Source organism: Notolabrus celidotus, chromosome 14 (assembly GCF_009762535.1).
Source record: "Notolabrus celidotus isolate fNotCel1 chromosome 14, fNotCel1.pri, whole genome shotgun sequence".
NCBI classification, from domain to species: Eukaryota; Metazoa; Chordata; class Actinopteri; order Labriformes; family Labridae; genus Notolabrus; species Notolabrus celidotus.
Window position 1 is genome coordinate 31,615,716 of NC_048285.1, and position 21,279 is coordinate 31,636,994.

The 21,279-nt window shown below is 41.4% G+C and overlaps 1 protein-coding gene across 1 annotated transcript in view; it reads left to right on the plus strand.

The window, feature by feature from the left end:
• The window catches only part of LOC117825835 (spectrin beta chain, non-erythrocytic 4-like), a 70,410-nt gene that overhangs the window by 18,552 nt on the left and 30,579 nt on the right, over window positions 1-21,279 (plus strand). Inside the window, exons 14-26 of the mRNA XM_034701799.1 lie at window positions 55-205; window positions 458-594; window positions 773-922; window positions 1,070-1,438; window positions 1,543-1,757; window positions 1,848-1,985; window positions 4,140-4,380; window positions 4,460-4,618; window positions 5,698-5,828; window positions 5,918-6,143; window positions 7,945-8,147; window positions 9,646-9,736; window positions 15,032-15,178. Of these exons, the coding sequence (XP_034557690.1) occupies window positions 55-205; window positions 458-594; window positions 773-922; window positions 1,070-1,438; window positions 1,543-1,757; window positions 1,848-1,985; window positions 4,140-4,380; window positions 4,460-4,618; window positions 5,698-5,828; window positions 5,918-6,143; window positions 7,945-8,147; window positions 9,646-9,736; window positions 15,032-15,178 (2,358 nt within the window). The remainder of the gene's footprint in view (window positions 1-54; window positions 206-457; window positions 595-772; window positions 923-1,069; window positions 1,439-1,542; window positions 1,758-1,847; window positions 1,986-4,139; window positions 4,381-4,459; window positions 4,619-5,697; window positions 5,829-5,917; window positions 6,144-7,944; window positions 8,148-9,645; window positions 9,737-15,031; window positions 15,179-21,279) is intronic.

The window sequence follows — 21,279 nt, forward strand, 5'->3', positions numbered from 1 at the left end:
CCAATTACAACACACATGTTCTCACCTCTTCGCTCATCTTTTGCTCAACCTCAGGTGCAGCTGTTGTCAAAGGACTTTGGGAAGCATCTCTTGGAGGTGGACGACCTGCTGCAGAAACACTGCCTGCAGGAAGCCGACATAGCTGTGCAGGCTGAGAGGGTCGAGACACTCAACACAGCTGCTCTCAAATTCACGACTATAGAAGGTAAACAGTTTACACACAGGTATCTTGTTTCTTGTGTTCAGTGTATAGTTTAAGTGTTTTTAGCTATTACTTTGATATAAATGAACCCGACAAGAGGATGATAGATGTTTTAACTTGATCTCAGTAAGGTGCTCTGCTCAGGGCTCTCTTTGCATTATTAAAACAATTTGTTGAAGATGTATTGCTCAGAGTACAGTACGGTTATTACAGAAGGTCTTAATCTATTAACCTTTTTTTATTTTCGTCTCCCAGGGTATCAACCTTGTGACCCCCAGGTGATCTGTAACCGTGTCAACCACGTGTCCTCCTGTCTGGAGGAGCTGAAACAACTGGCAGATAAAAAGCGCTCAGAGCTGGAAGAGTCGAGACAACTGTGGGCCTTCTTTCAGGTAAGACTGATCAACCAGAGGAAGCAGGTGTCGGGTCGATTGCTTCACAAATAAACAAGATCAAGAGCAAAATAAATAGGATCAGATTTTCTTTGGTTCTAGTTTTCCCTCTTTCTTTCTTTTAAGACGAGTGTCATGAAACTAAAGATGTCTTGTTTGTCTTCTTGCGGTCTGTTAGGAGCTGGAGGAGTCGGAGGCCTGGATCAGGGAGAAGAGCTCCATCCTGGGAGCTCAGGGTTATGGGAAGGACCTGAGCAGTGTGTTGAAGTTGCTCCAAAAACACAAGACGCTGGCAGGAGAACTGTTGGCTCACCGCTCACTGCTGCAGGTGTGTGTGTGGATGCATGATATTTATTTGTGTGTTGTAAAAGGAACACCTTGCTGATTATCTTTATAGCCTTTAATCCTGAATGTTTTACAGTTTTGAACAGAAGTAATATCACTGGTAACCCTCTCTCCTGCTCTTCTACTCCAGAACACCATGAAGCGAGGGAAGCAGATCCTGAGTGAGAAGAGTTTTGGCACCGCAGGGATCCAGGAGCACATCATGGACGTGAAAAACGAGTGGAAGAGGCTGGAGGACCAGGCCGCGCAGCGTCTCGGTCACCTGCAGGAGGCACTAAACTTTTTTCAGTTCTCGACGGAGACAGACGACCTCGTGGCGTGGCTGCAGGATGCTTATCGCTTGGTCTCCAGTGAAGACTTTGGACATGATGAGTACTCCACCCAGTCACTGCTGAAGAAACACAGAGGGGTCAGCGAGGCCATCGACAAACATCGTGTGCATGTGTTGTCACTGCACAAACACATGATAGCGCTGCCTCTGAGATACCGGGAACAGGAGGTGAGTAGCAGAGGCAGTGAAAGGACATTTCTTGTCTTTTGACCCTTTATGCACGTTGTTTTACTCTTCCTCTTATGTTTTTCCGTCTTCTCGCTTACCTGCAGGAGTCACAGGTGCGTATGGGAGAGGTGGAGCAGCTTTATACCGAGGTGGTTGAAGTGGCAGTGCTCAGACAGCAGTGGCTTCATGACGCCCTTGCAGTCTACCGCATGTTCAGTGAGGTCAATGCCTGCGAGCTGTGGATTGATGAAAAGGAGCAGTGGCTGAACAAGATGGAGATCCCTGAGAAACTGGAGGACGTAGAGGTGGTGGCACACAGGTGAGAAAAAGAGGGAGAGAAAAGGAAGGTAGAGGTTTTGAACTCCAGCCACTCACTATCCTATCATATCCTGCAATGCACTTGTTTTAGGTTTGAGAGTCTGGACCAGGAGATGAACAGTCTGATGGGAAGGATCCTGGATGTTAACCAGATAGTCCAGCAGCTCCTGGATGGAGGTCACCCTTCTTCTACAGAGGTCAGAGGATGTCAGGACCACCTTAACTCCAGGTATGGAAACAACAGCAAAAACTATGCTCCTACCAACAATAGCAGCATTTCAATAACCACTTGTGCTACTACTGACATAAACAATTATTAAAACGCACAATTAACACACACATGCGCTCTGTGATTGTGACCCTCGGCCGTCCTCTGGGAAATCAGAATCAGAAATCAGAAAAACAAAACCTCCTTGAGCAGAAGTAGCTAAAGAAATAGAGACATGGTTCTAAGGACCCGTTTCCACATTTTCCAAACATCAATAATGTTTGAGCTTATCATACTGCTATCAAGTCTACTGTGTCCCAAAGTGTAACCTTGAATCTTGATATCCATGTCTTAAGTTTGGCTAAATACAATACCTTTAATTGTCTTCAGGTTGAAAAAATCTGTCAACTACAGCTGCTGTGGAAAAGTCCTCCTCCTCCACTCAAAGCAGGCGTGGTATCTCACCCAAACTTAACATTAAGTACCAAAAATCAAAACCCAATGTTGAAATCTTTGTTAAAAGGATGGAGGCAGGTAAGCTAACTAAACAAGGTAACATAGAGTTACATTGGGGTGTGTTCAAGTTTGGGTCAGAAAATTAGGCTAAGGTGAATAAAAAGCCAAATTCACCAAGGTTTTTTTTATCTGTCAAAATAAATTAGAGAACTGAACTCACTGACTTTCATGGTCTGCTCTGTATGCAGGGAGCAGCATGTGGGTTTAAATAAGTAAACAGCACATTGGTTTATCAGATCTCTGTTCTATTTAATCCAGTGAGGAGGGAGGAGTAGGTGTGAGGAGAAGAGAGATGGTGAAGAAGAGAGACATTCATGTGTTGGCCGACATGTTAATTTGCACTAATGTCCAGCCAGGTCGGACCTTTGATTTGCGTCCCACTCGTACTCGCTGACCACTGTGATGTCTGGCAGCAGAGTCCATGATGGCCGGGTGTCCATGAGTCTTGTGACCTTGGCACGACGTGTCGGTCTCAGGGTGACCATCTGTGCTCGCTACCTCCGTTACGTCGTGGCCGGCCAAGAGTAAAAATAAGAACAAACATTCAAAATAATCATATCTGTCTCCTCGTCATGATCTGAAGTGTGAGTTATTAAAATGTTAACGTAAGTATCAGGGTTTTAAATCAGTCAGGTCCTTTAATGTAGGCAGGTACTCACAGATTATAACATAGAGGTGTTTGGTGTCAATTCCATTTTACTTTATTAGCTACAATAAAAAACAATAGAACAGAAAACATCAATCAAATGGGAAAAAATACAAAATTATTTCACAGGAGCAAAATATGTTTATTCTGTAAGCCCAAAGACACAGTTTATATTGTACTGGATCGCTTTATTCACAGCTGAATCTTTTTATTCACTAAACATTACATTTTCTGTGTCTTAGAATGATTATTTTTATTAAACAAAATGAGTATACTGTCCAAAATGTATACAGATTTATGTTGGAATATCATTTTTACTACAGAAAATTAGGATAAATAATCGTTCAGTGAGTAAACTGAGTTTTAGTAGGCTCCATTGACACATGTTAAATTTTTTAAGTAGCAGCGATCCCATCACACACTCACACACACACACACATATACATGCACACACACACATACATGAACACACATTGACCAAAAATATCTCCTCCTCTATACCGCATCTTTCAGGTCAGTGTCACTGAGCAGGTTTTTTTTCCTGCCTGCTGAGCGCTCTGTCTACCTCTCAGTGACTCTACCATTACCTCATTATGGTCATAGGATCTGTGTGTTCATGTGTGTGTGTGTGTGTGTGCGTGCATGTGTGTGCATCTACGCATGTTGGTGTGTGATTCTTGGCTGAGTTGATGTGCATTGAGACATGTTGGAGCAGAATCAGGAGAACATATTGTATGACGATATGTGAAGCAGTTCAGGCCTGAGCTGAAAACACAACAGAGCAGAGAGTAAACAGAATCAACGACATCACATGAATCAAAGGAGGTCACTCCAGGTTATATTACCTCGGTAATGTGTTGTTTACATGATTTTTAAATGGTGTGACTTGTGTTTCAATTTCTAAATGTACAAATCAATCACACTGTAGATAATTGCCCCTACTCTCTTCATCACATTCAAACCACACTTGTAATCTGACTCCATCCTCTGTTTTATCGTTTACCTCTCACCAGGTGGAACAGCATCGTGGAGCTGGTTGAGCTGAAGAAAGATCAGTTGGACTCGATGTTACGCCTGCAGAACTACCTACTCGAGTGTGCTGAGATCAAATCCCAGATCCAGGACAAGAGAAAAGCCATTGATGCCACTCAGTACATGGGCAGTGACCTGGGAGGAGTCCTGGCTCTGCAGAGACGCCTCACCACCATGGAGGGAGCTCTGTCTGTTCTGGAGCCTAAACTGCTACATCTACAGGTATGGAATCATGGGGAACAAACATGGAACAAACACACTTTAATGTTTAATGTTTAATCACTGACTTACTTTAATGTAGGAAGAGGCTGAGTATCTGGCGACCGGTCATGCAAGTCGAGCCATGGAGGTTCTGGTTCCATTTGATGGCATCAGTGTGGAGTGGGAGGAGCTCAAACGCACCCTGCAGGGGTGTGAGGACTCACTGATGGTGGCTAGCAGGCTGCAGAGCTTCATACAGGTACACAAGACTAGTTCATACACCAGGGAGAAATTCACTCAATCACTCTGATCGACTCCTGCTGATAATCAATAGAAGCTGACTCTGCATCTAACTCCATCCTAGTTATCCTGGCCTGTAACTGAGCAGCCAATTAACTCACATTTTCAAAAGGAGGGAATTCAATAATGGAAAATCATCGTATTGCTTTGAGTTACACATTGTTTCAAGCTTTAAATCTAGAAAGCACATTGATCTAAACTCAATCTCATTATTTAATTACTGGTGCTGGAAAGCAACCCATGCTCATCATACTGCACAAGGGAGAGCAAGAAAACTTTACATATCTGACATTTCAGAAGAACATTTATTTTGAATTAAGATCCAAAAATATATATATTTTTAAAAACACTCTCTTTCAAAAAAGTGAATTAAATTAAATTAAATTCAAATCCTTTATTCTCGAAAAGACATTGAGGTTTCCCTCATTTCCAATGTTGTCGAGATCACAGGCACATTAGAAACAACGAACAAACACACACAATCATTCACAAAACAATAGATTCATTAAAACAGATACAGTTTGAGACACAGTGGTCAGAGATCAGAGTCTTAAATTCTGCAGAAGAGGGAATGGATATCAACTTTAAAGTCTGTTGGAGGGTATTCCATGATTTAGGGGCATTTATGGAAAATGATGATCTACCCAACTCAGTGTTAACTCGAGGGGCTCTCAGAATGAGCCAATCAGAAGAGCGAGTCCCGTAGGATCCATAATTACACTCCAACAAGTCTGCAAGGTAGGTGGGAAGCTTTCCAGCAAGCGCTTTAAAAATACACAAAAGCGAGTGTTTGTTTCTCCTCTGCTCAAGAGCGTGTTGACCAACCTTCTCATACAGGACACAGTGATTGGTGTCATATCTGTCACCAGTTATGAATCTGAGAGCAAAGTGGTAAACAGAGTCCAAGGGTTTTAGTGTTGAAGCTGCAGCATGTCTGTAGATTACATCACCATAATCTAATTTAAACTAAACAGTTTAAAAGAAGGGTAATCACTTTATAACATTCATTTCAACCATGTTCCTTTCCCCACCCTGCAGGACCTGGACTCGTTCCTCACCTGGTTGGTCCAGACCCAGACGTCTGCTGCTTCGGATCAGCTGCCCAATGATCTCGAGGAGGCAGAGAAACTCATCAACAAACACGCTGCCCTAAAGGAGGAGATCGGACGGTGGGTTCTACATATGTTGTTAAATGTGTCAAAAAGCATCAGAGGTTCAGAGAATAATGTACTTCTGTGGTGTTGTATTTTTCCTGCAGTTATGAAGAGGACTATGAACGCCTGCAGGCCATGAATGAGCTGCTGGAGTCGGAGGAGGCTCCTCTCCCTCAGGCCGCCTTGCAGCAGTGGCTCCAGAAGCTGGATGTCGGCTGGAACAAACTGCTGGAGATGTGGGAGAGCAGGAGAGAGGTTCTGGTCCAGGCTCACATTTTCCATCTGTTCCTCCGAGATGTCAAACAGGCCGAGTCCTTCCTCAACAACCAGGTGAGACAAACCAGGACTAAGCGGGTGGTCGGCAGACTGTTTTTACTTTGTTTCAAGCAAGCCCTCTTATCTCTTCATCATGACTTTACATGTTGTGATTATAACTGTGCAACACGCAGTTGTCAGAGAAACAAAAATATACATACAGCCTATAATAGAGCTGCTAGAAGAGAGGCAGAAATAGGATTATGGCTTCATATTATAAAGCACACACATCTTTGCCTCTTACTTTTCATCCCAGTCATCCTATAAGCCCTTGAAGTAGACCACGATAAAAAGTGATACTAAAAACATCATGAGATGAAGCGTATCTCATCACATTAACATCCTGGTGTCCTCATGAATGTCTCCTCTAAAGAGGCTGAACACTTCCTTCTCCCTGGACTGGGTGTGGTCGGCTCAGCCCTGCAGAAGTGACAAAAGATAGAGAGAGGGAAGGAGAGAGTAAAGAGGTGTGTGTGTGAGTGTGTGTGTGTGAGTGTGTGTGTGTGTCAGCAGGTGTCTTTGTGATCAGTGTCTGTGTGTTATGTGATATTAAAGCAGAGGCTGTCGAGGCAGCAGCATTCAGTAACTTTAGATCTTCACCGAGGCTCATGATGAGGTGTAAGAGGAAAAACTGTCTGCGGGCTCCCGACACGTGTCTTTATGTGTGTGCGTGTGTGTGTGTGTGTGTGTGTGTGTGTGTGTGTGTGTGCTCATTCATGGACATGATTATCTTGAAACTTTTGATAATTTAGTTTACAAAGCTCACATTACATTTACAAGAGATAATGTAGAAATGACGTTAGCGTTTTAGTGCCAAACATAAACATAATTATAAACATGAGTGCAGCCCTGAAAGTAATGTACAGCCTAACAGACAGAGAACACTGAGAGTGTTCAGGACCTTTTAAATCAGATTTAGATCAATCTGATTACATTTGAAAAAGCTGGATTATTATGATCTATCTAAGTACTTTAATTTCCTTTTCCCTTAAAGCAATCTTTGGAATAAAGATCTTTGTTTCTCCGTTTTATAAGATTTAAGCAGATTTCAAGCTCTATGGAGTAGACTGCTGTATTGACTCTGAGTGTCACATGCACATGGGTTTGTTTCTCTAATCTGAAATGTCAAAGGCAGAGATGCCCTTGACTCCTGCGTCTGTGTGTATTTGTGTGCATGTGTCTGTGTTGATATCTGTGTGTGTGTGTGCGTGCATTAGCCTGTGTGTTGTCTCTCTCTCTCTATCTCTTTGGTAATGGATGTTTACCAGGAACCAACTCTCTCCATATGCCTCGGGCGGGGGCAGCATTTCTTCTCCAATGAGTATCAAGAACATTCTAGTCCAGTCTCCAGTTCTACTGCTAAATAATATGATGTAGCTCAAATGTTGTTCAATCAATAAATCAATCAATAATCAACATTAATCAAAAGAAGCACCACCACCTTCTGATAACATGCCAAAGACATAACAATCCCTCAGTTTGATAGACTTTTAAATTGTCTAATAATCTCAAAACATTTGGGGAAAATTCTAAGGTTTTATGAAACTCAAAGTGATTAATCCAAAACAGACTTTAATGCATTTTAAAATTATACAAGATAGCACATAAATAGAACAGCAGTTAACACTTAATGTTAGCTACATAACTTAAAAACAACACATTTTATTGATTCCTTAATTTAATCCTAAACTTCTTTAATCTGTTATTTGCATTTCTTTGTATTTTTGTGAATAAATAGCTCCTGAATTAATTGTATTTGAGTCTTTATAGCTTAAGATCCTGAATCAAAAAACTCAATCTTCCCTCCATCTTCTAGGAGTCAGCCCTTGCTCATGTGGAACTGCCAACCACAGTGGAAACAGTTGAAGCTGCCATAAAGAAACACAAGGACTTCACCACCACCATGGAGCTGAACCTGCACCGGATCAAAGCTGTGATCGAGGCCGGAGAGAGCCTGATCAGCCAAAGTAACATCTACTCCGACCGTATTAAGGAACGCATCGACACACTCGCCAAAAGGTACTAAAACACTGATAAAGGGTCATGTGGAGTGATTGAGTTATCACTGGATTAATTGAGAGACCAGTTAAGGTTAAAGCTCTGAGTAGATGTCATTAACTATCAGTGACGCATCTCATTTTGGGATTTATATTTTTATTCAATCTGGAAGAAGTTAAAGATATCAAAACGGCTTCACAAGTTAAACTTTCACATTAAAAGTTGTTTTCCAACTAGTTTTTGAAATTTGCATCAAAACTCAGCACTCAGCACGAACATATGCCATGTCAAGATTAAAATCTTATGAATTAATGTTTAGTTTATAGGAAAATATCCGAGTTTAAAGCAAACTTCAACAACTAATAAATCAACAGTTCAGTTTTTGCTAGCTTTGCTTAGCTTTCGGAGTACCAACTGCCACACCACACTTTGTCCGGGTTGTACGTTGAGCTGATTTAAAAACACTCAGCAGCTGTTCAGAGACAAAGTGACAATAATAAAAAAGAACAATAAGAACTAAAGAGCTGAAAACAGACGCACTCCCAAGAAAACAGAGCTCTGTGTGTTCAGACTGGAGCTGACACCTGACCATGAAATCTGTGTGATAGCTGAGGTAGTGGTGTGTGTGTGTGTGTGTTGGGGGTTGGGAGTTGTGTGTGTGTTTGCGAACAGTAGTAATGTGAAGAACCATATGGGCTTTAGATTTAATTAACATAATTTAAATCATTGGACATTTATTTTTCTCTCAGGGGACAAATAAAGGAGCACAGTGCCACATCATCATTTTGATATATTACATGCAGGTTGTGTAATAAATCATTTCACAGTTATGTTAATTAAGTGTTTTAATACACCTACAACTCATCTTGTTTGTTGTTATCTACTGAAATATTATTACACATTCAACCTGAACATGTAAAACAGTTGCTGGTGGTGATTTTCTGTCCAAATGAAGTTCAGAGGTTGAGATTTGACTTGTAGAATCTCATTTAACGTGTAAAGACAAAAAGAAAAAAACACTTGCTGAAACTTTTTTTTATTTGGAATTTTTGTACTTTCTGAACATTATACTTAAAATATTAAATATCAGTCGAAATCGATGATTATCACGATAAATATCAAATCATTATTTCATTTACATTGAAAGGCAGATTTTTGTAAGTTTAAAATCAGACGGTTTGTAAGCATGTATCTGGATTTAGTTCTCTGATAAGCTACTGATGAGATTTTTGTGAAGTCTTATTTTGAAGATTCTTATTTTTAAGATTTACATATTTTGATTTAGATTTACAACAAACATCACATTGTATCTGTGTATAAGTTTATAGAGTATTGTTGTGAGGAGTGCACTCCCTTTAAAGGTTACTAGTGATTACAGGCGTTTAAATATATCTAATTTTTATCAAACATTTATTATATTTATATTGAGAAAAATTATATCATGCTAATTATCGTTATTGAATTATCGCCCAGCCCTACTTGAGGTTAACATGATCATTTCCTGTCCCTTACTTTTCAGGGGAAACCAGAACAGAGAGCTGGCACAGCAGTGGCTGGACAAACTGAACGACCAGTGGGAGCTTCAGAGGTTTCTCCAGGACTGTCATGAGGTAGGAGACACACTAGTTGTATTGGTGAAACTTTTAAGCCTGGTGTCAAAGTGAGCCAGAGGGTGTCTCTCTATCCCTCTTTTGTTAACAAAGCCAACTCCACCTTTTGGTGACCTCTAGAGGCGATGAAGACAACTTGTTTTGCTTTTTAGTACATCACTTCCCAGGAATCACAGAAGTTAGAATACATACTTCTTTGTTGTTGCTGACAAGAAAAAGATTTACACCCCTGGATCAGCCTTTGAGCGGTCTGATAAATTATAGCATTTAGTCATAATGTTGAGTAGTTACAGCAGCACCTTATGGAATATTTTAAAGATATGATGGTGTGATCTTTCAGCAGACAGTCAGTATTTTAAGATTTCCAGTTTTGTGTGTGTGTGTGCAGATATCACTGACCTGGTCCACACCTCATTCATGTGTAGTGGAGTTGCACACAGCTCACCTCTGCTCGATCCCCCGGTTCCCTCCCTCGCCCTGCAGAGTCACTGGCGTCTTTCTGGGCCAAAACCTTGTTTAGTTTCAGCAACTTTCTCTCTTTGGCTCTACTGAATAATTCAGCCGCACAGCTCTTCATCACTAATGCAGAAGAGGAAGAGTGTATCTCACTGTGTACTGTACATCAGTGTGTGCATGTGTCAGCGTGTGTGTGTGTGTGTGTCATCTCTATACAGTATCTGTCTTTTGCTATGCAGTAAACCTGGTCTGGGAAAATACAGTATGAGTGCACTAAGAGTCTTCCCCTGACTGTGTTAGTGTGTGTGTGGTGTGTGTTTGTGTGTGTGTGTGTGTGTGTGTGTGTGGCCCACAGAGGGGGAGTGACACTGCGTCAGTCTGTAGGAACCTGAGCCTGGGTGTGTTCCTCTGTTTAGTCAAGGCTGCATTCGAGTGCTTCTTCCCTCTCACTGCTGTTTGCTGCTTCACACTGAGCCTCAGATATTTTTGTTGTACATAAAAACCACCTTGAGTCTCCTTTCTTTACTCATCATCAAACATATGTAGACTCCTGCTTTCTGCCATCCCATGGCAGACTACAACTGCTGCAGATAAACATGTACATAAACTTCACTACAGCAGTGATGAACAGGACGTCCTCTGTGTGTGTGCTGCACTAACAGGGCTCACTGCACTTTTGGTACAGACTTGCATCTTTAGTTGTAGTGGATGAAATGTTCTCCCTAGATGGAGCTGCTCTGTTAGAAATACTTCCTACAACCTACAAGCATTAAGGTGAAAAAACACTGACTGTTAGAAGAAGCAGAAGTTACTAGAGAGCAGATTAGGAACGTCTATTATCATATTTAAGAAGCATTTAAAATAATTTGTCCAACTTTATTTTTTATTTCTCTGTTTTCAGTTATTTACAAAATAAAACAGTAAACAAGGACATGTTGTAGTCAACTACTCATATGTCTAGGCATAACTTTTGTGCCATAGAATATTGATTCAGTAGCATTGTTATTGATTTGTTGGCTTTGATTACTGCTGAAACAATTCAGGAACACAAAAAAGTCCTTTAAAAAAACATTATTTGTGGAAGGTATTTTTATCCCTCCTATATAATCCTGAAAATACCTCCTAAATTCTGAATCTGTATTTTAATCAGAAACTGAATCTTTGGCACTAAAGGGCACTGAAGCAGTGAGCTCTTACTGGAGCTCATACTGCAGCTTTTTACCTGACTTCACCTCCAGGTCTGTTTCTGGAAAAGAGCAGGTGTATGCCCAAAGGCAGTATGACTGAACGCAGTGAGTCTGTAACACAAAGAACAAATGAACATTCCCTCTGTATGCATTTCTTCAAGTCTTCCGCGTGCGTGCGTGCGTGCGTGCGTGCGTGCGTGCGTGCGTGCGTGCGTGCGTGCGTGCGTGCGTGCGTGCGTGCGTGCGTGCGTGCGTGCGTGCGTGCGTGCGTGCGTGCGTGCGTGCTCTCAAAATATGAGAAATGTATCTGTAAGCTGTTCAGGAAACTAAAGGCTTTTTCCTTCTTTAAGTGTATTTTTTTTGTAATCATATGTTTTATTAATTTTCACATTTTACAGGGTATACAAAAATAAATAGTGACAGAATATTAAAACACATACAGAAAACTTAAAAAATAAAGAAATAGATAAATAAATAAGTGTTATGCTAAAATTGTTAGACCAAATTTTCAGAAAAAATTCCAAAACCTTACAATAGAAAAATGACATTCAAAAAAATTGTAATTATAAATAAAAAACTACAATGCTGCAAAAATAATAGACACCAAATATGAATACATTGGCACACATCTGAGTTTGTCATACATTCCTCACATCCTAAATATAGAACGTGTCTCTTAAAGTGTATTTAATTGACATAAGCAGCAAAAGTTGGACTTGGTTTCTCTATATATTATTACATTTTAATGCCTGTGTGTGTGTATGTGTTATGAAATACACTTTTTGTTCAGTTGATCAAAAATATGTGAATTTTCAAATAGTATATTTTTATTGTTGAATAAAGGTATTTGGTGAATCATGCAAGTAATACTTAATTAAATTATTCATCAGTCGTTAATTTATGATTTCTAAGTCAATGGACAATTTACCAGGTGTAAAATCTTTAATGTACTTTAACATGCCTGAATCACAAAAACTAAATAATCTAATTTCATTAAAAAATATTCAAACAGATAAAAATCACAGAAAAAAATGAAAGATGAATTCATTTTTAGAGCTGCAAATTTTCTGTCTTTGACTTTTTGATTGAAACATTTTAGTTCCATCTAACATTCCTCTCACCTTGAAGAGTCTGCATCCCCTGTCCCCCTCCTCTGTGATCAGCATCCTTTGTTGATCTGAATCTGAGGTCAGCAGTTAAAATGCAGTGAAGTCTGATGATGTGATGATGAGGCCATGAACCCCCCCTCCCATCCTTCCTCTCCGTTCATTCATTTTCTTTCTCTTCTTTCTGTCTCCATCTTCCCCTCACACGTCAGACATACTTCTCTTTATCCTCCTCCCCCTTCCTCATCCAATCTCATTCATTTTCTTACCCCTCCCCGTCCCATCTACCAAACACACTCACTACATCCCTCCAACCTCTCCCTTCATCCTTTTTCAATTCATTTACATTCTCATGGGGGGCATCAGGCTGTGACCCCTCGTGACCTCTGCAGTCATGGGACCTGTCTGTGTGTGTATTCGTGCACATGTGTTTGCACAGCTTTTATGAGTGTGTGTGTGTGTGTGTGCATACAGTCTGGTATGCGTGAATGATGTGTGAGGTGTGTTTACTCATGTTAGCTGGCATGTCCTCACCTGTCTTTACAGCGTGTGATTGTGTGTGATAGCTTCAGGATGAGGTGACAGAGTGACAGACGGAGGAGGTGTCGAAGAGAAATCCAGTCCCAGTCCTTTAAAGGACGAGTGGCTGTAAATCTATCAAACTACAAATCACTCCGGATAAATCACTGCTCTGTCCTATCCTCTTTATCCATCTCTCTTTTCTTACAATCGCAGCGCTTCTCGTCTTTCTCTTTCCCTCTGTCCAAATCTCTCTACTGTTCCTCTCTCTCTCTCTCTTCTCTCTCTGCTTTACCACTGCAGCCGCGTCAGGCAAGCTAGAGACAGAGAGTGCAGCTGCAGAGAGGAAGAGAGGGATGGTAGAGGGGGTTGGTGTGTGTATTGCGGGAGATGAAGGATGAAACAAAAGCAGCTGTGGAGGAGTCGTGAGCATGGCTGTGAGAGGAGACCGGTGTGCTTCAGTACAAAGCACAAAATCTCTCTTTTTGTATAACAGTTCTTCCTCCCCTTCACTATCAGTCATCTACCTGTTTTTACACCGTTTAAAGCCCACCTCCCCCTCCACCTCCTCCAGTTCAGCATCATTGGCCATAACTGGTGAGCCTGGAGGCGCTGCCTACATCCCTGCCCCCCCAAAAAATCCCAATCCTTGCCGTTTTGCTCCTCCCTCTCTTTCTCCTCCTCCACTCAATTCCTCCTCCATCCAGCCCGGCTGCCTGCTCGCTGACTCTCTAACCCGCTCGCTAAAGGTGTGAAGGAGGGGAGGGGCGCCCATGCACCGGCTCGGCTGCCTGCCATTTTCTTGTTTTTGGGAGGAATTTTCTTTTTCTTCTTTTTCTTCTACTTCTCCTCTCAGCAATCCTCATCCCTCGTCACTGATCCACCTCCGCCCCTCCTCTCTCTGTTGGTAGTGGTTACAGCGAATCCTCAGCAACACAGCAAATACAGAGAGAGGCAGAGAGAGGCAGAGAGAGGGAGGGAGAGACAGAGGGGAGCACAGCCTCAGTTTGAAGTATCCAGTCTGTCTCCTCAGCCAGTATTGTTGTTATTTACCCTCCTGCTTGGCGTCTTTTCCTCTCGGCACACCTTTTGTGTCGCCGTCCTCTGATCAACTCTACAGAAGGCGCCTCCTTCTCTCTAGCTCTCTTTTCCTCTTTCCCCTCGCTGTCCTCATTCTCTCTCTCTCCATATGTCTCCTCGGTGAAGAGCGTCTTGTATCCAGCAAGGATGCGGAAACCAGCGGCTGCCTGCAGCTGCCACAATCTCTCTGGCTGCTCCCGTTAAACGCTGCCGGTAAACGGGGGTTATTTGATTCACAGTGTGGTTTCAGAGAGGGACGTAAGTGCAGGTAGAGATGTTGCATGCAGGTGTGAGGATGTGGATGATGGATAGACGAGATGCTAATGCTGACCTGGATATGTTGGTGGTGCTGTCAGCGCAGGCGTGAGGTGTTTTAACTGTTTTTGTCACATGGACGTAGTCTGTGCAAAATGTGCATATTTACTCTTTGAGGGATAGTGGAGCTGTGTGTGTGTGTGTGTGTGTGTGTGCTGGCTGTTTGCTGTGTGTGTTGATGCTGCAGACACTGATCTGCTGGTGTTTTGTGTGTACATGTGAATACATGCCGCCATGCTTGTTGGTACACGTGTGTCAGCCTACATGTGCCTGCTGTGCGTCATTAAATATTCATGTCTGGGGGTTTGACCTTGTGTTTCTGACTGTTTGTTTTTCTGCCATGTTTATCTAAAAATACTGTCCTGCTTTTGTTTGGCTCTTTCACATCACAGAAGCTAATTAACAGGCACATGTGTGTTAATTAGGATAATGAAGTGTATGTGTGTGTGTATAAAGGAAGAAAACAACAAAATATCAGCACACACACACACATCAGCAAAGATGGAGGCTCATTTGATCCCACCAAAAAGAAACTAACAAAATCACTTGTTATCTACTGAATGTATGAATGTCGACCCAGGACTGACCTCTCTAATTCTCTCTCTTACTCTCTCCCTGCCCCTTTCATCCAGCTTGGGGACTGGGTGTACGAGAAGATGCTGATGGCGAGGGACAGTAGCCGAGACGAGACCCAGAAGCTTCATAAGAAATGGCTGAAGCACCAGGCCTTCATGGCAGAGTTGGCCCAGAACAAGGAGTGGCTGGACAAAATCGAGAAGGTGAGTACCGCCTTGTCTCAGAGAATCAATTTGTCTTTTGTTTTTCCCTGTACAGAGTTTACAGTCATTTGATTTGAGTTTTATGCCACTAAATGATGTGCAGTTTTGTTTTTGTGGAGAGCCATATCAGGCAGTTTCTCTTTGCTGATTTGTTGAGCAGTGTTTGCAATATTTACCCGACTGTTTCTGTCCACAAAGCAAAATATTGTTGTTGATTCTTGTTCTAGAGCTAAAGCAATAAGGACTGTATTGTGTTTTAGTACAGTTATAGATCAAAGTGTAGAATATCAGGTCCCTTTGTGGTGTATCATTATAGCTTATTTTCTGTGATGAATTGTCAGCAGTATTTCGTACCGTCTATAGGTAAGAGGAGCGTGCAGACTCTGAGACAGTTTTCCCTCCAAAGCAATTCATATTGAAGTTGAAAAGAAACTAGAAAACAAATCTAGAGGTGTGTATCTTTATCGTGAATCATGTTGATGTATATTGGAAGTTACACATCCTTTTATTCCCCAATGTTGAATGTATTTTAAACAGATTAGTACAAACAGTCCTTGTATCAAACATCTTGCTAAAGTCACTTAATCAAAGCGTAACAAAGCTAGTATGAAGGGCAGAAAGAATTAGAGAGGGGTATTAAAACTACAAGTGTGTGCTATACCCTTCACTGCTGCTCATGTTTCATATTAAGAAGATTCTTCTTAGGTCAGCAGAGTGGTTCACAAACTTTTCTGTGGGGTCTCCCTTTGATAGATAAACTACTCTCAAGCCCCCTCTCCTATCATACACATCCAAACATGCAGTACATACAGTATTACTTTGCGGTATTACAAAATGATAAGGTATAAGGTGTGTAAAAGCATACACACACTTGCTATGACCCCCATCTTCCCCTCAAACAAGCCTGCAGTGCAATATTCAACTCGTGTCTGTTCCTGAGACCAGAAAGGTGTTTTTAAAAGCCACTGTGTTCAGAACTCAGTTGATTGTAGCTTCTAGCTAAATCTATGTGGTCTAAATACATTTAGGACATCTACCAGGACTTTACTGTAATGTTTGAATTACAACATGACAACATGCTGTTTCCTGACATGACTGTTTCAGGGTAAAGGCTTTTTAACAACTTAACAAGAAGGGACTTGTATTGTGCAGAGTTTGCTGGCAATGAAATGTTGATTTGAATTAGCTTAGCTACTATAAGCTGCGGTTGTCAGGAGTTATTATACAGTTGTTCATTTGAACACGAGTCACAGCTACAGTCATCGACCTTACTCATGTTGGACTTTTGACTACTGAGTCATCAGTTGAACCTCTTGTAAGCAGGTAAACGTATTGTAACATTGGTGTAAATCCCTGCAGTGGGAAGAGGAGCTGGCTCTGCTCTGATGTGTCACTGTGTAACATGGAGAAGAGGGGGGTCCAGTCTACCTTGCTGTTGGTCACAAATGACTCATTGTACACATTTTTACCTTCCACTGTGGCTGCATCAGTGTTTGGGGAAGTAAATCTCTGTCATGTGTGCACATAGAAAACCCAAGACATGTGTTTAAACTGGTGATGCTGCAAAACATGACACCAGTGAGTGACGGACCTGAAACCTGTACATCACCCGACCCTACCTTAATGTTCTGTCACATAGCTGGCCTAGTTAGCGACGCAGAACTGGGTGCATTGTTTTTATTAGCCTTGTGGCGTCAAGGTTTCTGTTGGAGGACTGAAAGCTGTTGTATTCCCATGTGTGACTGTCTGAAGGGACTCTTGATCATGTTGTACTGTACTAATCATTACTGACTGATCAGAGGAGGTGAAGTCCAGTGTGAGATTCCCTCAGGCTGCCTTTAACTCATCACAGATTTTTGATCCTATTTTCATCACAATCACACATTGTGTGTGTTGCGTATGTGATTGTGTGTGTTTGGCCTTTGTTTGGCCTGTGTAGGTGATAATTGAATGACATTTGTATCGTTGTGATACCACAGATGGCTGGAGATGTTATGTTAGCAATAGATTGTTTGTTACTTCTCTCTAGATGTATCACTACTTCATATTTTCACAGGAGTTTTGGGAATATGTCACTCTTTTCTGCTAAATGAGTGATGGACAGTTAAGTGTTCATATGTGTGATGACCTGTCAAAGTATTCAAACTGAGTAATAGTTAGTGGTTGCTTGAAAGACTTTTGAGTGGATGCATTGATGCTGGTGAAGTGAACTCACATTGAAACGGCGTCACTGAGTGTATTAACGTCATAAAACTCTCGTTCTGCTCTCCATCCTGCTGTGATGCTGTGTACAGTTGTTGGTGACATAATTTCTTAATCCTCCGCAGTCTCGTGGAGGGCAGGGCAGAGGCTGAATGAACTCCCCTGGCAGGAGTAGAGTGATGGAGCTGAGGCAGGGTGATGCTTCATGTGTTATGTAGCATATACACTACCAGTCAAAAGTTTGGAAACACCTTCTCATTCAAGGGTTTGTATTTATTCTAATTATTTTCAACATTGTAGATTAATACTGAAGACATCAAAACTATGAAATAATCTGGTTTTGCCTCTGAACAACACAACTGATGGTCTCAAACACATTAAGAAGGCAAGTCATTCTACAAATGAACTCTTGACAAGGCTCATGTTCATTAGAAACCATTCCAGGAGACCACTTCATGAAGCAGACTGAGAGAATACCAAGAGTGTGCAAAGCTGTCATGAAGGAAAAAGGGGGCTACTTTACAGAATCTAAAATATAAAACATATTCTGCTTTGTTTAACACTTTTTTGTTCATTAAATAATTCCATATATGTTCTTTCATAGTTTTGATGTCTTCAGTATTAATCTACAGTGTTTACAATAATTAAAATAAATACAAACCCTTGAATGAGAAGGTGTTTCCAAACTTTTGGCTGGTAGTGTATGAAACAATGAAGTGAAAGTCAGATCAGAAAGGCCTCAGTGGCGCTCTGGTCACTGTAACATCGTGGGTGAAATCTGCTCAGGTAGACAGCTTCGCCCACTGCTGACGTACATGCTGCTCATTATCTCTAATTACTGTACGCCTGTTGCTTAGAGGCCATTTCTCCCTGTTTTTTCTTCTATATTGAGCACCGTGTGTGTGACCATTTGTGTATAGTGTACATGCAGCCCTGTGCTTGTCAGCATGTGTGTTCATGTATTAATGTGGGGATATGATGTGTGGAAACTGGCTGACTGATGTGTAACGGTATACATGTATGAAGTGACGAGAGAGCAGGACAGTGAGGTCTGAGTGCACCAAGCTGTTTCCATTATAGATTCATGGGTCATGTGCTGAGGCAGAGTTGGGTTACTGGAAAACACTTGAGGAAGGGAGAGACAGAGAGAGACAGAGAGAGAGAGAGAGAGAGAGAGAGAGAGAGGGGGGACATATTGTAGTATCTGTTGTGTTTGGTGTTTCTCTGCAAGTGCAATGCATGGTAAACACAAAATGATGAAAGGTTACTTATTTATATTAAAAAGCGATCATTGAGGTTATTTTTTATTATTGGCGCACACTTGGATAGCAGAGTGTCTTATTGTTGTCTATAAAAGATCTGTGCATGAAATCTGCTGTTGCCTCCACGTATAAGAGAGCCCATTGTGTTTTTTACACCTACAAGCTCGAGTATTAGAACATCGCCAGCTCTTTGTTTGCATCTTTGGATGTAAGTATGTAATTTGGCTGACAGTAAAACACAATAACAGCCTACTCAAGTTCTTGTTACATCTACCACCGATTAGCAACACAGAGACCTAATAATACTCTTGTTTCTTGTGTATATGTTTTCTTTTGTTTGTTTATTCTCCAGTTTTGCTTTATCAAGTTACAACGAGTTTATTCTGTAAAGACACAACGTTTGGGAAATGAAGTGTTTCGTGTGTTGAGACTTCTGTGACATGTTAGCAAAGAGCTAGGATGGGAACAACTTCATGTTCCTGATTAACTTATCAAAATGTTTGTTTTGGTTTGTTGTTTTTTTTTAGTTTTATTTTTGGCCTTTTAATGTTTTTATTTAGAGACAAGACAGTGGTGTAAAAACTCAGGAGAGAGAGTGAGTATGGGGGGCAGCAGGTCTATGGTCTTAAGTTTTTTTGGGGAACATTTGTTGAAGTTGTTAATGCAGATACTTTGAGAAGCAGACTTAAATTCACTCTGTCATATCACTTCACTCAATCTTTATTTGTATAGCGCCAAATCACAACAAACGTTATAGGGACTCCAGAAAGGTCTAGTCACATTTGGACTGTTACAAGGGAGCTCAGGGACTCCAGGAAGGTCTATGGTTAGTAACTTTCAATGGGACAGGAGGAGTTAAAGTAAGTGATGAGGGGGTTGGGGGAAAAGAGCTGTGTTATGGATCAAGAGATGAGATAAACCAGGTTTGTGAATATATTGTAAATTTACTTATTCAGTTTTGTGTAAGTAAAACAGGATTAGGGTTAAGGTTATGATTAGGGTTAGGGTTATGATTAGGGTTAGGGTTAGGATTAGGGTTAGGGTTATGATTAGGGTTAGGGTCAGGGTTGTGATTAGGGTTAGAGTTAGAGTTAGGGTTGAGATTAGGGTTAGGGTTATGATTAGGGTTAGGATTATGATTAGGGTTAGGGTTAGGATTAGGGTTAGGGTTAGGGTTAGGGTTAGGGTTGTGATTAGGGTTAGGGTTGTGATTAGGGTTAGGGTTATGATTAGGGTTAGGATAAGGATTAGGGTTAGGGTTAGGATTAGGGTTAGGGTTAGGGTTAGGGTTATGATTAGGGTTTGGGTTAGGGTTAGGGTTATGATTAGGGTTAGGGTTATGATTAGGGTTAGGGTTAGGATTAGGGTTAGGGTTAGGGTTAGGGTTATGATTAGGGTTAGGGTTATGATTAGGGTTTGGGTTAGGGTTAGGGTTAGGGTTATGATTAGGGTTAGGGTTATGATTAGGGTTAGGGTTAGGGTTGTGATTAGGGTTAGGGTTATGATTAGGGTTTGGGTTAGGGTTAGGGTTAGGGTTAGGGTTATGATTAGGGTTAGGGTTATGATTAGGGTTAGGGTTAGGGTTGTGATTAGGGTTAGGGTTAGGGTTGTGATTAGGGTTAGGGTTATGATTAGGGTTAGGGTTAGGATTATGATTAGGGTTAGGGTTATGATTAGGGTTTGGGTTAGGGTTAGGGTTATGATTAGGGTTAGGGTTATGATTAGGGTTAGGTTTAGGATTATGATTAGGGTTAGGGTTAGGGTTAGGATTATGATTAGGGTTAGGATTAGGGTTAGGGTTAGGGTTAGGGTTAGGATTAGGGTTAGGGTTAGGATTAGGGTTAGGGTTAGGGTTAGGATTAGGGTTAGGGTTAGGGTTGTTATTAGGGTTAGGGTTAGGATTAGGGTTAGGGTTAGGGTTAGGGTTATGATTAGGGTTAGGGTTATGATTAGGGTTAGGGTTAGGGTTGTGATTAGGGTTAGGGTTAGGGTTGTGATTAGGGTTAGGGTTATGATTAGGGTTAGGGTTAGGATTATGATTAGGGTTAGGGTTATGATTAGGGTTTGGGTTAGGGTTATGATTAGGGTTAGGGTTATGATTAGGGTTAGGGTTAGGATTATGATTAGGGTTAGGGTTAGGGTTGCGATTATGATTAGGGTTAGGATTAGGGTTAGGGTTAGGGTTAGGGTTGTGATTAGGGTTAGGGTTAGGATTAGGGTTAGGGTTAGGATTAGGGTTAGGGTTAGGATTAGGGTTAGGGTTAGGATTAGGGTTAGGGTTAGGGTTAGGATTAGGATTAGGGTTAGGGTTAGGGTTAGGGTTATGATTAGGGTTAGGGTTAGGATTAGGGTTAGGATTAGGGTTAGGGTTAGGATTAGGGTTATGATTAGGGTTAGGGTTAGGGTTAGGATTAGGGTTATGATTAGGGTTAGGGTTAGGATTAGGGTTATGATTAGGGTTAGGGTTAGGATTAGGGTTATGATTAGGGTTAGGGTTAGGATTAGGGTTAGGATTAGGGTTAGGGTTAGGATTAGGGTTAGGGTTAGGGTTAGGATTAGGGTTATGATTAGGGTTAGGGTTAGGGTTAGGGTTAGGGTTGTGATTAGGGTTAGGGTTAGGATTAGGGTTATGATTAG